Raw genomic sequence first — 17,186 nt, 5'->3', positions numbered from 1 at the left:
TGGATTGAAAATAAAATAAAAATATATATATATATATATATATATGTATATACATATATATGTATATTTATTTATATATAGTTAAAAAAAGGAAAATATAGACATATATTAAAATATGTATAAAAAAAATTATATTATACACCGTAATCTCACCCGACGTATAATCTTTTGATTTTTTCTAATATTTTCTCATCAAACATTTTATCTTTTATTTCATCTCCTATCTATAAAAAGAAGATACATATATAAAAATATATATTCTATCTATATTATATATATATATGAAGGGAAAAAATATTTGGAAAGCGAAGTATACCTTATAAACTGGATTTAAAATGATAAGATCGATAAATAAAGTTTTATAAATGTCTTTAAGAAAATTTGATAAATTTGGAATATTTTTATGTGTAATTAAAACAAATTTATAAGCTAAAAAGTGAAAAATATATATACATATATACATATATATATATATTTATTTATTTATATTATTTTATACCTGTTAATGTTTCTACGTAGTGTAATTTATAAAATGGAGTATTAAAACAATTAAAATTTCCAACGTGTATATTTTCCTGTGGGTTTATATTATTTTGGCTTTGAATATTTGCACTAGTATTAATAAGTTTAGGATTTGAATTTGATATAGATTTATATAGATTTTTCAATTTTTTATTTGGTTGTATATTAGAACATAAATAATTGATAGCATAAATTGAACCTAGTAGTAATTTTTCTGTCTCGTTTTTATTTGATTTTTTTTTTCTTTCCTGATTATTATTATTTTTTAAATCAATACTATATATACACTGATTTTTATAAAATATATAAAAGTAATAATACATATCACCCCACTTATCAGTTAATTGGGGAATTTTTTCATTTGATAATATCATTTGTAATTATTCAAAATTATAGGAATCATAAAAATATCATACCAAGGTATGTAAATGGGAACACATAAAAAATATCTGATAATATAACTGATGAATTATATATATATATATATGTATGTATTTATTTATTTATTTAAAAATACATATTTTCATATTATAACATTTTTATATTAAACTTAAAATTGATTCATAAAAAAAAAAAAAAAAATTAAAAATTAACAAAATAAAAAATAAAAATGAATACTGGCTTATATATATTTGTATGCAATTTAATTGTTAACAAGTATTCATTTTATATACTATTTTTTTTTTTTTTTTGTTTATTTTATTTTTTTAATTATTTTTTCATTTTTTATTTTATTTTATTTTATCTTTATTTTTTTTTTTTTTTTTTCTCTCTTATTTTTAAATATTTTTTTCTTTTATATCTACTGAAATGAAAGAATTTGTAATATTATTTTATTTGATGTATAATATATACATATATATATTATATATATATATTATAATATATGTATATAAAGTCTTATTATTTATATGATACATATATATATATTATATATATATATATATAATATATAATTTGCTATAAAACTTTTATTGAAATATAAAAATATTATTATAAAAAATTCGAACATATAAAATATATGTATACACAAATTCTATAGATTTTTTATAATAATATATATATATTTTATACACATTCATGTTATTTAAATATATATAAATATATTCATCATATATTTTTTTATAAACATATTTTAATAAATTTCTTATAGAATCTTTTTAATTACTATTATAAAATGTGCGTCAAATTTTATCAAATAGAAATGATGTAATTCTTTTTATTTTATTTTTTTTTTTACCTTTATTATTATTTTTTTTTTTTCTTGATTTATTTCTTCATTTCTTTCTTGATTTTTTTTCATCTATATATTTTCTTTTATTTATTTCATTTTTTGTTTTTTTTTTTTCTTTTATTTATTTCATTTTTTGTTTTTCTTTTTCTTATATTTACTTCATTTTTTGTTTTTTTATTTTTCATATATTTACTTCATTTTTTTTTTTTTATTTATTTATTTTTTTTTTTTGTTGTTTTATTTTTTTCTTTTATATAATATATATATATATATATGTATATATTCATTTTTTGTAATTTATATTTTTATTATTTTATTTTTTTGAAACGATGGTTTATTCATCAAATGATGATATAACATTAGATAATAGAAAAGATGTTATAATTAATAATGCAGAAAAAAAAAATATAAATTTAGATAAAAGAAGGAGTTGTAATTATGAATATGATGAGGAAGAAAATGATGACATAATAAAAAATAATGAAAGAATTATAAGTGGAGATGAGAAAAAAATATATATATCAAATAATGAAGGGAAAGCAAAAAATAATTTAAATGATCCTAATATTCTAGAGAAAGGAACAAGTAGAAGTTCTTCAAGTAATATTTTTAAAAATATTGATAAAAAACATGATAGAAAAGAAAATGATAGTTTAAAAGACAAAGAAAAAAGAGATAATATGAGAGAAGAAAAGGATTATTATGTTATAGATAAACAAGTGAATATTTCGAATACACATAAAATAGATGTAGAAATGGAGAAGATAAAAAATAATGATCTTAGAATGAATAATGAAGAAATTAATTTTGATGATGAAAATAAAAGAAATAATATATTTGATATAAAGAAGAGTATATCTACAAATGATAATATAAAATATAAAAGTGATAGTCATAAGAAAGATTTTGTTAATACAAATGAAACAGGAAGGAAGGATATGAATATTATATATGATAATAATTATGAATGGGATATAAATGATAATAATAATATAAATAATGAATATTTGAGGTATGAAAAAAATCATATAATTAATAATGGGCATATTAATAAAAATGTAAAGAACGATGATAATAATATCTATTATGAAAATAATGAGAACCCCTATAAAAAGGAATGTATTCCAACAGATGAGCATATTAAAATGGATAAGGTTATAGTAGATATAAAAGATGAAAAGAAGGAAGAAAAAAACAACTTTATTTCAAATAAAGATGAAAGAAAAAACATTATTTCAAATAAAGAAGAAAAAAACAACTTTATTTCAAATAAAGATGAAAAAAAAAACTTTATTTCGAATAAAGAAGAAAAAAACAACTTTATTTCGAATAAAGAAGAAAATGGGAAAAAAAATAAAGAACATGTAATAAATAAGGTTGAAGAGGCACCTGGATATGAATACAGTCATAATATTATTTACCATGAATTATATGTAGAGTTATTACATGTAAATAAGAATTTACAGAATGAGATTAAGAATTTAAAAAAGATTATTGAAATGCAAAAAATTTTAATCAAAAGTAAAGAAGAAGTTTTTCTAGATCATTTAAATGAAAAAAATAAAATGAGTAATAAAAAATTGATGAATCATAATTATTTCTTAAATTTCTTTAATAAAAAGAAAAAGAAAAGTAAGGAATACAAAACACCATTTAAAGAAGAATATGAAGAAGAGGAAGATGATGACGATATAGGATATGTGGTTGATAGAAAGAAGCAAACATATTTCGATGTGAATAAAAATTATCATGAAGGAAAAAGAGAACTAGAAGAAGAAATTCATAATGTTTCTGAAGAACATTTTGATAAGAAAGGTTCTTATTTAGAATGTGAAAAAATATATAATGATGATGAAGATATGTTTGAATATGATATGGATATAATATATGAAAAAGAGGAAAATAAAAATAACAAATATATAAAATTACCATCTATAGATAATAATGATTTTTCAGAATTGACTGATAGGGATATGGATTCACTATACGCAGATAATAATAATAATAATATGAACAATAATAGGAACAATAATATGAACAATAATATGAACAATAATATGAAAAATAATAGGAACAATAATAGTAATAATAATAACAATAGTAATATTATTAATGTTGAAAATAATGATGATGTTTATTTTTTTAATGATGAAAAAGAAGAAAATAATTATTCAAGGAAATATGAATTTGAACAATCTATGTTATATAATATTGAAGTAGAAGATGAATCATGTAATAATTCGATGACAATACAAGAAATTACATGTTTAACATTTTGGTATGAAGAAATATTACCATTAGTAAATAATGATAAAAAAAAGAATTTATTAATTAATAGAATGATAACAAATTATATGCCTAATTCTATAAAAGGATATTTTTGGGAAATGTGTATTAAAAATAAATTAAATCTTACTGAATATTTTGTTCAAATATTAATAAAAAATACCAATTTTATACAAGCATATGTATATACTAATAATAGACAATATCATAATCATGTTTCTAGATATTTTAAATCCTTAATTGTATTAAGAAATAATAGTTTAAATATAAAAGAAGAAACAAATGAAAATGATCAAGATAATACACAAAAACCAAATGATGATAATATATCATTTGATAGTAATAAATTTCATATTAATGAACATGATAAATATTATGAACAAAATGATAATATTTTTTCTGAACCCAAAAATATGTTTGATAATAAAAAAAATGACCTTTTTGATAATAAAAAAAATGACCCATTTGATAATAAAAAAAATGACCCTTTTGATAATAAAAAAAATGACCTTTTTGATAATAAAAAAGATGACCCTTTTGATAATAAAAAAGATGACCATTTTGATAATAAAAAAGATGACCCTTTTGATAGTAAAAATGATAACCATTTTGATAATAAAAAAGATGACCATTTGAGTGATGAAAAAATGAATAATATTCCTAATTCTAATGCTAATATAAACTTACTTCAGAAATTTTCAGTACAAAAATTCTTCTATCAAATATTAATAGATTTAGATAGAACTATGTATATAATAACAAAAAACAAAGAATATTTTGCAAAATATAATATTCAAACTGATAATGTTTTATCATCTGTTAATTTATCGGATATGAAAAAAAAATTAAATACACTCTTGCAAATGTATGTCCTTTTTAAACCAGAATTAGGGTAAGTCAAAGCAAACAATTAAAAAAAAAAAAAAAAAAAATACATATATATATATATATATATATATATTTATCTATTTATTTTTTCTAGTTATGTTCAAGGCATGTCATATATCGCCCTCGTATTTTTATTATATACTAACTTAGAAAAGGCATTTGTCCATTTTGCAAATTTTATGGTAAATATATTATCACTTGTTTTCCTTCACAAATATGTATATGCATTAATATTTTTTTTTTCATATTACATATATTTTTCATTTTTATTTTTTTATTTTTCCTTTTATATTTATAGGAGAGGAAAGATATTTATAATTTATATAGTTTTAATAAAGAAGAAATAAAAATTTACATTTATACAATTAAACAGATTCTTACGAAAAGAAATATAGAAGTATACAAAGAAATTATCAAACATTATAATATAGATAATATATTTATTCAGTGGATATATACAATCTTTTTAACGTAAGTATATACATATATGAATATGTATAAATGTATATATATATGTATATATATTTTTTTTTTTTTTTTTTTTTGATATTTTAGGTGTTTACCTTTTAACATTTATATAAGATTGTTTGACATATATACATTTAATGAAAAAATAATATACGAGGTAACAAAAAGAAAAAAAAAAAATATAAAACATATATATAATATATATATAATATATATATTATATAAGCATACCTACTTATCATATTTATGACATATTTTTTTTTTGATACAACCATTTTGACTTATTTTTTTTTTTTTTTTTTTTTTAACAATCGTAGGTCATTATTTGCATATTCACCTATTTTAATAAATATCATCCAACTGATAATGTTGATATTATTATAAAAGATTTATCTTCCTTTGCTTTTAATTCGTATATTAAGGTACATACAAAATAATATTTATAAAATGAAATATTATCAACTAGTTAATAATGTGTAATATAATTATCTCTTTTGTTTATTTTGTCTATTTTGTCTATTCTGTCTATTCTGTCTATTTTGTCCATTTTTTTTATATTTTTTTTTTTATTTTTTCTGTAGGAGGAAAAGTTTTGGAATTTGTTAAAAAAAATTAAAATAAAAAAAAGGAAAATCTTGTATTATAAAGATAAATATTTTAACAAAATGAATAGTAAAGGTATATAAGAAAAAAAAAAATATAATACACATTTTTCTATTTTTTTCATAGTACAAAATGATTATAAAATTTCCTTTTTTTTTTTTTTTTTTTTTATAGATGATGATTGCAGCATAGAAAAATAAACTCCTATCTGTGAAGATAGAAAACTTATAAAATTTTCTAAAAAAAAATAAAAATTAATAAAAAAAAAAAAATTTTCTTGTATTTATAATTTATTTTTTGTTTTATGTAATTTATTCATATTTCTCCTATTCATTTTAATTATTATTTTTAATTCATTGATATAAAATAAAAATATAAGACATACATATATAATACTATTAATTTTATATATATATATATATATAATATATATATTTTTTATGTTGTTTTAAAAAAAAAAAACAAAAATGAATAAATTGTTCTTTTTAAAAATTTTTGTTTTTTAAAAAATTACAAATGTAAAAAATTCTTTTTTCTTAATAAATAAAAGATGAAGAAAACAAAAGGTTACTGAAATTTTACATAAAAAAAAAAAAAAGAGGTAAAAATATATAATAAAATAGCTTTATTTTGAAATTAAAAATGGGGAAATATATATATATACAATTATATGTACAATATATAAATGAATTGTCACAAAAAAATAAAATACATACATATATATATATTATATATATATATTATATATTATATATATATATATGCAATACGAACATGCCAAGTTATTCTTTTTTTACATTGTCATTCAAATGGGAACTCAAAAAGAATGACAAATCAAACATTTCCTGCTCCTCATTTTGTTCCGTTTTTACCATATTCGTAGAAGGGTTAGCATATTTTTGAATGAAATTTACAAATGATATTAAATTGCCATAAAACTTTATATATTCATTAACCTATAAAGACAAAAAAAAAAAAATAAAATGCATACATAATTATAAATATATATATATATGTGTGCTTTTGCTTATTTCTTTGGTATAACTTTTTTTCTATTTTATCAAATTAAAAAAAAAAAAAAAAATGACGTGTACCTTTTTAAGTTCTTTTTTTAAGTCAAGATAAATAGGTACCAGATGTTTATATTCAAAATCCTCTTCATCAAAATGATCTCTTTTTAAATATTCTTCTACCTTATCATATTCCTCTTTAACAATTTTATATATATAATCAATGTTTGAATTTTCTTTAAATTCTTCCAAATAATATTTAAATCGTACAATTAAAAAGATGGAGAAACAATCAAATTTTGGCAAATTTAATTTTCTATTAAGGAGAAAATAAATAAATAAATAAAAATATATATATATATATATATATATATATATATTAAAAACCATTCGCATATACAACAAATATGTTGACATTTATTTTTTCATAACATTTTTAATTTACCTATTTTGTAGCAGTGCAAAATTAGTTAATGTTTTCCAAGGGTCTGTATTTTTATCTTTATCTAATTGAATAATTTTATAAACATTTGTTTCGTTAATATATGAAGATATATCAATTTTTACTAATTTCTCAAAGGTTATTTTATTTGTTATTTTAAAATAATATACATCCGTATTATATATTAAATCTAAAGACAAATAGAAATTATTTATATTTGACTTTGTAAGGTTTTTATAAATATTATCAAAATTGTGTAATAATGAATCTAACGTGCCTGTATTATTATCCAATTTGTCACTTTCACATATAACATTATTCGTTTTATTTGTTGATGATATGTTATGTGGATGGCTAGATGTTAATTTATTTAGAATGAAATCAAAATTGTGAAATTGTTTAATGTTATCTATAACATATTCCTGAGTCGTTTTAGTATTCGAATATACATAGTTTAATCTTAGATATGTTTCAAGTATTAAATATAGTCTATCCAAAAATAAAAATATAAAAAAATTGATTATATACATATCAATAGATTCTATACTTGTAAACTGACCTATCCATCTAAGAAAATTTTTTCTTTTATATTTAAATAATTTTTCTCGTTGATCACAATATTTTTTATATTCAATTTCATTTAAGCTTTTGGATATAATACTTCTAAATCTGATTCTATATCCATATCTTTTGTTATCAAATAAATTTTGCATAATTGTTTTTATATCTTTATTTTTAAAAAATTCTTTGTGTAATTCTTTTTTTACATATTTATTTAAGTCTGATAAAATTGTTATATTATCCAGTTCGCTATTAAATGAATCATCATTATCTTTTTCCATTTTTATATAAACATCATTATTATCACAATCGATTTTATGATCTAATTCGTTAATTTTTGTTTTATTCTTTTCGGATATAGAATCATTTTTATCATACGAACAATTTTGTTCTCCATATATATTCGATGTATTATTATGATCATTTTTATTTTCTACAAATATTTCATTTTGTACATTACATATATTATTAAAATTAATTGATTGTTCTTTTCTTTCATTTATATTTCCTTCTACTTCATCCATAGAATTTATTTCTTCTACATTTGGTATATTTTTATTTTCTACATTTTCTGATAAAGGTGATGCATCATTTCCCCATCTCATATTGTATTTTTTCTCAAAATTATGAAATTCGAAAGGAAATAACTTTTTTAAAAATAACAAAAGATTTTTATTTTTCTGTTCATTCTTATATTCGTAGGAAAATTTCTTGAATATAATATAACATAAAATATTCATATATAAATGTAACGCCTTAATAAATTCAAAATTATCTTCTAATTTGTAAAGACGCAAAATTCTAGCTATATAATTTTTTAAATTTAAATCATAATTTACCTGAATTGGTCAGGAGAAAAAAAAAAAAAATATATATATATATATAATAACAAATAACTAGCCATTCACTAAATATATTAATGTTATATATATATATATATATTTAAATTTACTGATTGTATTTTTAAAAATATCTTACATTGGTGTAATCAATTAGGATGTGATCATAGTATGGTCTATTACTTTTTGTCTTACTTTTTTCATTACTTTTCTCAGTTTTAATATTTTTTATTTTATGTACTACAAAGGGATAAGAAATATATATATTTTAAAGGAGATTAATACTTTAAAATGAATCAAGTTAAATATATATATATATATATATATTTATTTATTTATATATATTTATTATGTATTAATAAGCACATGGTTCTTTTTTTAATATATATATATGCTTTTTCAACTTACAAGAATGTTTGTTCTTCTTTCTGATGTAAAAGATCAATTTACGTTTTTGATCTTTTGTCAACTGTTCCATTAACTCTGCCCATTCTTTTTTACTTTTGTTCTTTAAACTAAAATAAATGCTTTTGATTTTATCGTCATCCATTGTTTTATAATAAATATATAATATTGTAGTAAATACATAAAAAGTATATGTATATATATATATACATATATATATATATATATATATATATATATATATATATATATATATATATATATATATATTTATTTATTTATTATTTATTTTTATTTTTTTGGGAAGATATAAATAAAGCGTGAATTTTTATGAATATCATTTTGAAATATGTACTTATTTTATTAAAATATAACAAACAAATGAATTTTTATGAGAGACTATACCACATTTGTTTTATTTTAAAATATATTACGCAAATAAAAATAAACGTATAAATAAATATACATATAATGTAATATTTTTATTATTACGTCAATTTTACGTGTGATTTATATTATAATAATAATATATTTAATCTTTTCAAGGTATTACGATGTAGGTAACTATTACATATATATATATATATATATATTTTTAATTGCCAGAAGAGAATCAATAATTTTTTTATATTCATATACATATTACATTTTATTTAATCGTATAATTTTTTTTTTTGTTTTTTTTCTTTTTAAAGTTAGAAATTATAAGAAGATCAAAATTGTTGTAAAACCAAAATAACAGTAATGAAAAACTAAAATCAACACAAATGTAATGAAAAAAAAAAAAAAAAATATATATATATATATATAAATATATATTATATATATATTCATTTATATATGTATTATATATATATAATATATAAATATCCCATATATGTTATAATATGCATTATAGTCTTATAATTTACTTAAAAAAAAAATAATAATAATAATTATAATATGGTATAAATATATTTGAACACTACTTTTTATAAAATGTAGTAACTAAAAAGAAAATTGATAATATATTTCTCTTACATATATATATATATATATATATATATATATATATATATTTACATATCGCGGTAAATTAAGAAACATATTATTTTCAATATAAAATTCAAATATAAATAATATGTATATTACATATACATATGAGAAAATAAAACCTTAAAAAAAAAAAACTAATGTACACTAATATATATATAAATAAAAAATTAAAAACTATTAAACATATATATATTCGTATATATGTACTATCCATTTTATTATGAAATTATTATAATGTTAAAATGGATTGATTGTATACACTTTATTTCAATATAATGATATACATATATATGTACATATAAAAGATTATAATGTTATCCAATATATATATATATATTATTTATTAATATGAAAAAATGATATTTTAATTAATAAAGGGTATTAATATTATAATATTTGAAATTGTGTTCATTATAAAATGTAATTTAATTTGAATTACATACATATAAAAAATATATATGTGTATAGATATAATTTTGTTTATTTTTTTTTTTTTTTGTATTTTTTATTTAGAGTTCGTCTGAACTGTTAAGTATATTATTTAAGAAGCTTTCATACCATTTATTATTAACGGTTAATTTTTTTAATTCTTCTTGATCTATATTAATACCCATAAAATTGGTAGCTTTTTGTAACATATCTAAATGTGCTTTACTATTACTTATATTGACTTGAACTTTTGGTTTGATTGTTCCATCTTCTGCTTGTACTTGTTCAATTTTAATTTCATCCATTAATGAGTTGGTTATATCACTATTATTAGTATAATCTATAAATTTGAGCATACCTATTAATATTTGATTTAATTTATTTTTGACTTGTTCATCTTTTAATTTTTCTTTATTAATTTTCATAAGACTTGCTAATTTTTCTAGCATTTCATTATGTCCTTCTGTATCTTTGATAATATCATCAATAGATTTTTTTTCTTCACTATTTTCATTATCTTTCATTTTTTGGATAGTTTTTCTTAAGAAAGATTTAACCATTTTTTTTTCAGAAGTTTCATTTTTTGAATTTAATATATTTTGTAAGTACATATAAAATTTAATCATTTCTTGAAGATCATTAGGATTAATTAAATTACTAAATAAACTACTATTATCCATAACTTTTTTTCCTGGTTTTCTATTATTTATATTATTATTAGCTTCCATTTTTTCTTTCATAAATTGTTTTTGCATTTCATTAAATAATTCTCTTGCTTCATCAACTTTATTTTGATTTATTAATTCTTTTATTTTATCCATATCTGGAAAATTCATCATATTCTGATAATTCCCATTTTTTACATCATTCTTTACTGTGTTTAATATGTTCTTACTTTCGGTCCTTCCATAATAACCTTTTATGAGTAATATATAAAAAAATAATAAGGCAGTAACTTTGTTAACACTCAACATTTTGTATTAAAAAAAAAAAAAAAAAAAAAAAAAAAAAAAAAAATTAAATATAAAATAAATTAAATTGAATTGAATCAAGTTGATTTGAATTATATTAAATTGAATTGATTTTTATTAAAAAAAAAAAAAATTTTTTAATTTGTAGTTTCATATATTTTGCGTGTAATTATATTTATTACTCTTATAGTATTATATAAAATATATATTTGGAAAGAAATACACTTAAGCACATATATATATATATATATATATATATATATTATATTTATATGTTTATTTGTTTATTTATTTATTATAATTTATACTTATAAAAAAAAAAAAATTATTCTTTATATAAAAATATATAATTGTGTTTCATAAAGAAAAACATTTCAACTGTCTGAAGTAAATTATAATTCACAAAAATATATATGACTTATTTATATTGTTTATTATATATTAATATTTTATCAGTATAACATATATTATATATATAATAATACGAACATGTTATATATATATATATATATATAATATATTTTAAATATATATATTAATTATGCGAAAAAAAAAAATAATAAAAAAAATTATATAATAAAAAGATATTATAAATGTGATAAATATATAATATATTTATTATTTATTAATTAATTTATTTAACTTTATATATAATTTAAAAATTTTTATATATTTATAATTTTTTATAAATATGTAAAAAAAAAAAAAAAAAAAAAAATATACATAATAATATATATATATAAATAAATACATGCTAGCTTGAAAATACACTTTTTTTTTTTTTTTTTTTTTTTTTTTTTTTTTTTTTTTTTCCTTTTTATGTTTGGTTCATTTTTCGTTTCTTTTTTTTTTGCTTTTTCTTTGAGAAAACTTTATATATAATTATATTTATATATATATATAATATAAATATTAGGAATTTATGATATATATATATTAATGTATATATATAATATATATATATATATATAATAATAAAATATAGAGAACGCTGAATTTATAATAATAATTTAAATATAATATATATGTATATATAATATTATAATACTTATAATAATATATGTAATATGTTCGTATATAAATTAAGGATAAAAGAAATGCATGTTCTTATAATATTGTCATCTATAGATGCATGCAATCATTCTATTTTTTTAATGGTTAATAAATATAAAATAAAGAAAGAATTCGGTAGAAAAAATTATTATTTTTTTATAACATAATAAATATATATAAAAGTTTTATGATGTGATTTCAATATAATATAAGTTTTGATATATATATATATATATATATATATATATATTATTATTATTATTATTAAACTTTATAATAATATTATATATAGTATCATATATATTAAGTGCCCTTTAAAAGAAGAGCATGTTTAATTCATTGTATATATTATAATACATATATATAATATATATATAATAATAAATTCATAAATAAAATAAAGGAAGTCAATTAAAACAAAGATAATTTCAATATATATCATAATATATTTTATTATATATATACATTAAATATAAATTATTATTACTTCATTTTATTTGTTCTCTTAAAAAAAATAATAAAATTAATTAGGTTACTTTTCTCTTTTTCAATTATTTTTTATAGGAGAAAAAGAATGTACATATGATGTTGAAAATTATTTCTCAATTCTTTTTTTTTTTTTTTTTATATATATAAATATTTAAAAGAATATTATATTATATGATAAATTATACATATATATAGAAGCATAATAATTTTTTTTTTTTTTTCTAATTTTATATAATATTATTTTTATTTATATTTCAAATTATAAAAATAAGAAAATATATTTGTATATATAATAATAATAAATTTAAAAAAAAAAAAAAAAAAGAATGACATAAAAATATATATATATTATATATATTATTGTTTATATATTTACATATTTATTACTATATATATTTTTATATTCCTTTTTCATTTTTTTTTTTTTTTTCTTTTTATGAAAAATTAATATATTTTTTAATTATTTTAGCATTTTAATATTTTAATATATATTATTTATTTTTTTATATATTTCTTTGTTATTTTGTTAATAATATATATTTATTTTTATATATTTTATAAAAATATAGATAATTAAAAAATATATATAATAATAATATTATTTTAGGTCCGATAAATAATCTACTTTGTTTTTTTTAATAATTATAATTAAATTTAGAAAATAGCTACCTTTTTATTTTATAACAAAAGGCATTTAATTTATTATATGTTCTTTTTGTTTTTTTTTTATGTATATAATAAATATATAATATATATATATATAGGTTTTATGATTTTATATAGACATAATTAGATTTTAATAGTATTTATATGTTGTATGCATTATAACATTTTATATGTTTAAATAATTTGTATTTTTTTAATACTACATTATTAAAAAAATACATAATGCATAATATTTACCGTTAGTATTGTTTTTTTTTTTTTTTTTTTTTTTTTTCTTGTTTAGTAGAACTATTATAGGATCGTTTATATAAGAAAAAAAAAAAAAAAATTAAAATATATATAACATAAAAGAAATATCTTTCATTATTTTATATATATATATATATATATAATATATATATATATTTAATATACATATATATTTTTGTTTTGTTGTAGGTTTTTATTTTTTATTTTTTTTCATATGATATGTATTTATTAATTTATTTATAATGGTACCTATATAAGTATACTATAGACAGGCGCACATATATATAAAAGAATAAAAAAAGAAAATATACATATAAATGAATATAAAATATATATGTATAGGTTATAATAATTTCTTTTTTTTTTTTTTTTAATTTAATTTATATATATGCATACATATATATATATATATATGTAAGTCCCAATGAAGATTTTATGTAATAACCTTTTTGAACGATTCTGTTTATTTGTTTTTATAACATGGGCATTTTTTTTAAACAATAATAGGATATTATATCCAGTTTATTGTTTAGAAAATGTGGGGGATGCTTATGTAAACACATTGAGAGATTCAAATTTCGATAATGCTTTTATTGATTTATTAAGTAGAAGAGATATATGTAATAGTATAAGAAATTATATAACTAAAGAGCAAATAAAATGTTTTATAAGTTATGACGTTTTTAATAATAGTAATATAATAAATGCTCTTGAGAAAACCTTATTAAGAGATCATAATAAAATAATATATGGTAAAGAAGATATTTTAAAAAAAGATTTGAACTCCTTTTTGACATTATATATTAAAAAACAAAGTGAAGATATAAATAATTTTTTAAAAAAATTTAATAATAATAAATTGGATGTAGTAATAAATTATAGATATTATGAAGAGAAATTTTTAAGTGAATATGAAGAAATTGATAGTTTGAAAAAAGCTTTTTCAAATAATATAACTGAAATAAAAGATATATTAAATAATATAAACTCTTCTAATAATGATAAAACAAAAAGAAGTAGTGTTATATTTTTTCCAGATGTAAAGGATAAATTATATTCTAAAATACAAATCTTAAAAGAAATATTATGTAAATTAAGAAATAAAGTTGCTTTGATGTATAATATGAATTTCGCATTAGATGAATTTAAAAGAAATTTTGATAAACAAGTATATAATTTTAAATGTAATGAAGGAGTAAATGATTTCTTAAGAATCACATCAGATGTGAAACCAACCTCTTCTTTTAATAATGTAGTTGATGTAAATAAATTTAAAGAAATAGATAATGTAAATACTAATATTAATGACCTTGAAAATGTTACTGCGAATAAAGAACGTATTAATAATTTAAAACGTAATATTAATGTAGATGTATATATACGTGATCCTAATTTATTTTGTTCAACCCAGGTAGAGAACCCCACTGAAAATAATATAATGAACCTCTATAATAATAATAATAATAATAATATAAATATTATTAGGGATGGAAAGGATATAGATCGTAAAGAACTTGTAGATGAAAACTCTATACTTATTAATAATTTTACTTTTCTCTTACATCATTTAGAAAAAATGACATGTATCTTAATATTTAGTCTTAAAAACAAAATATCAAGTGCTAGAGATAATGTTCAAAAAGATATAAATATCATGGAAAGCGAATTAATTAATGTATCTAATGAAATAAATCGTCTAGATATTGTTGTTAATATTCCACAACAACATATTTTAAATTATAATAATAAAAATGAAAATAATGTTTTTAATCTTATGAATATAAAGAATGAATATTATGAATATTTAGGTGGACATAAAATAATAAATAATAATTTAGAAGATTTTGAAAATACATTAATGTTATTAGAAAGAAAAACTAATTGGATACGTGATCAAAATCTTATGACATATGGTGATAGAGAAGATATAAATGAAACTATTAATGCTACCTTAGAAATTATTGATAAATTAAAAGATATGTATGTTACTGAGAATTTTAACTTATTAATAACATATGAAAATTTATATAAAGAAATAAATTTGTTCTTATATAATAAAGATTATAATATAAATGAAGAAGCTTATATATATGCATGGAACTCATTAGAAAACTTTAAAGGAAAAAAAATATTAACTGAAGGTATTGATAGACTTTTAGGTTCAATTCGTTCAATATCATATGTAATAAAATATGTAAATGTAGCTAATAAAAATTTGAATCCACAAATATGTTTTAATTTAAGTAAATTATCTAATTCATTTAATAATGTAGAAGAAAAATTAGCTGTATATAGAAATCAATTTTATAGATTAAATCATGATAGCACTACATTAAAACTATTTAAAAATAATATAGAAAAATTAGGATATGCATATAGAGATAATATGAATAAGATACAAATTAGTATGGATAGATATAATATAGCAACCAATAATTTAAAAAATGAAATTGATAATGTTCTTGAAAATATAAGTGATGTATTATATGAAGATATGCTTATAAATGAATTGAAAACAATGAGAGCAACATGGAAAAATTTTGTTTATGTTAATTATGATTATTTTGAACAAAATAATAAATTAATAAAAGAATTTGATTCCAACAAATTTATTGTATTTCCACCACAATTTGGTCTTACAAAAGAGAATGATCAAATAGATGTAGTAAAGAATATTAATAATAAAGATATTTTTTCTGATTCATTAGAATCGTCTACATCAACAAGAACTTCTTCATCAATTAATTATTTAATTGGTCAGAATTTTATAAAATCTTCATACTATAATTTATTATATGAATTTGCTACCGAAAAAATAAGCTGTGCACAAACACCAGAAGAACGACTTAAAAATTTTGGAGAGATATATAGAACTATAGATCGAGTTTCTAGTGTTATCAAAGAGAATAGAAAAAATCTAAGAGCTAAATATGATAACATGCGTAAAGAAATATTAAACCATATAGATTATAGAAAACATATATTCGAAGAAACACAAACTGTTCATAAAGAATTAGTAAGATTAGAAGGATTTAT

At 16.9% G+C, this 17,186-nt stretch overlaps 5 protein-coding genes across 5 annotated transcripts in view; 2 read left to right on the top strand and 3 right to left on the bottom strand.

Moving 5' to 3' along the window:
* Window positions 1–149: 149 nt before the first annotated feature.
* On the bottom strand, window positions 150–896 carry PADL01_1404800 (trafficking protein particle complex subunit 1, putative; the record flags this gene model as incomplete). The annotated part of the gene is made up of 3 exons (XM_028684317.1): window positions 150–224; window positions 317–429; window positions 500–896. The coding sequence occupies 3 exons, from the start codon at window positions 894–896 to the stop codon at window positions 150–152; spliced, it is 585 nt and encodes a 194-aa protein (XP_028540407.1).
* Window positions 897–2,085: 1,189 nt separating this feature from the next.
* Window positions 2,086–6,201, top strand: PADL01_1404700 (GTPase-activating protein, putative; the record flags this gene model as incomplete). The annotated part of the gene is made up of 7 exons (XM_028684316.1): window positions 2,086–4,934; window positions 5,025–5,112; window positions 5,229–5,401; window positions 5,486–5,555; window positions 5,716–5,820; window positions 5,980–6,076; window positions 6,176–6,201. 7 exons carry the CDS (start codon window positions 2,086–2,088, stop codon window positions 6,199–6,201), a joined length of 3,408 nt encoding a protein of 1,135 aa, XP_028540406.1.
* A 582-nt stretch (window positions 6,202–6,783) lies between these two features.
* Window positions 6,784–9,403, bottom strand: PADL01_1404600 (conserved Plasmodium protein, unknown function; the record flags this gene model as incomplete). The annotated part of the gene is made up of 5 exons (XM_028684315.1): window positions 6,784–6,957; window positions 7,096–7,327; window positions 7,457–8,853; window positions 8,993–9,093; window positions 9,262–9,403. The coding sequence occupies 5 exons, from the start codon at window positions 9,401–9,403 to the stop codon at window positions 6,784–6,786; spliced, it is 2,046 nt and encodes a 681-aa protein (XP_028540405.1).
* A 1,399-nt stretch (window positions 9,404–10,802) lies between these two features.
* On the bottom strand, window positions 10,803–11,696 carry PADL01_1404500 (conserved Plasmodium protein, unknown function; the record flags this gene model as incomplete). The annotated part of the gene is made up of 1 exon (XM_028684313.1): window positions 10,803–11,696. The coding sequence occupies one exon, from the start codon at window positions 11,694–11,696 to the stop codon at window positions 10,803–10,805; it is 894 nt and encodes a 297-aa protein (XP_028540404.1).
* Window positions 11,697–14,574: 2,878 nt separating this feature from the next.
* PADL01_1404400 (conserved Plasmodium protein, unknown function) overlaps window positions 14,575–17,186 on the top strand; it is a gene marked incomplete at both ends in the record, with an annotated part of 2,847 nt that continues 235 nt past the window's right edge. Inside the window, one exon of the mRNA XM_028684312.1 lies at window positions 14,575–17,186. This exon is cut by the window's right edge and continues 235 nt beyond it. Coding sequence (XP_028540403.1) covers window positions 14,575–17,186 — 2,612 coding nt within the window.

This window comes from Plasmodium sp. gorilla clade G2, assembly GCF_900097015.1.
Source record: "Plasmodium sp. gorilla clade G2 genome assembly, chromosome: 14".
Classification (NCBI taxonomy): Eukaryota; Apicomplexa; class Aconoidasida; order Haemosporida; family Plasmodiidae; genus Plasmodium; species Plasmodium adleri (nom. inval.).
Note: the sequence above shows the minus strand (reverse complement) of the source record. Positions and strands in the feature narration are given on the sequence as shown.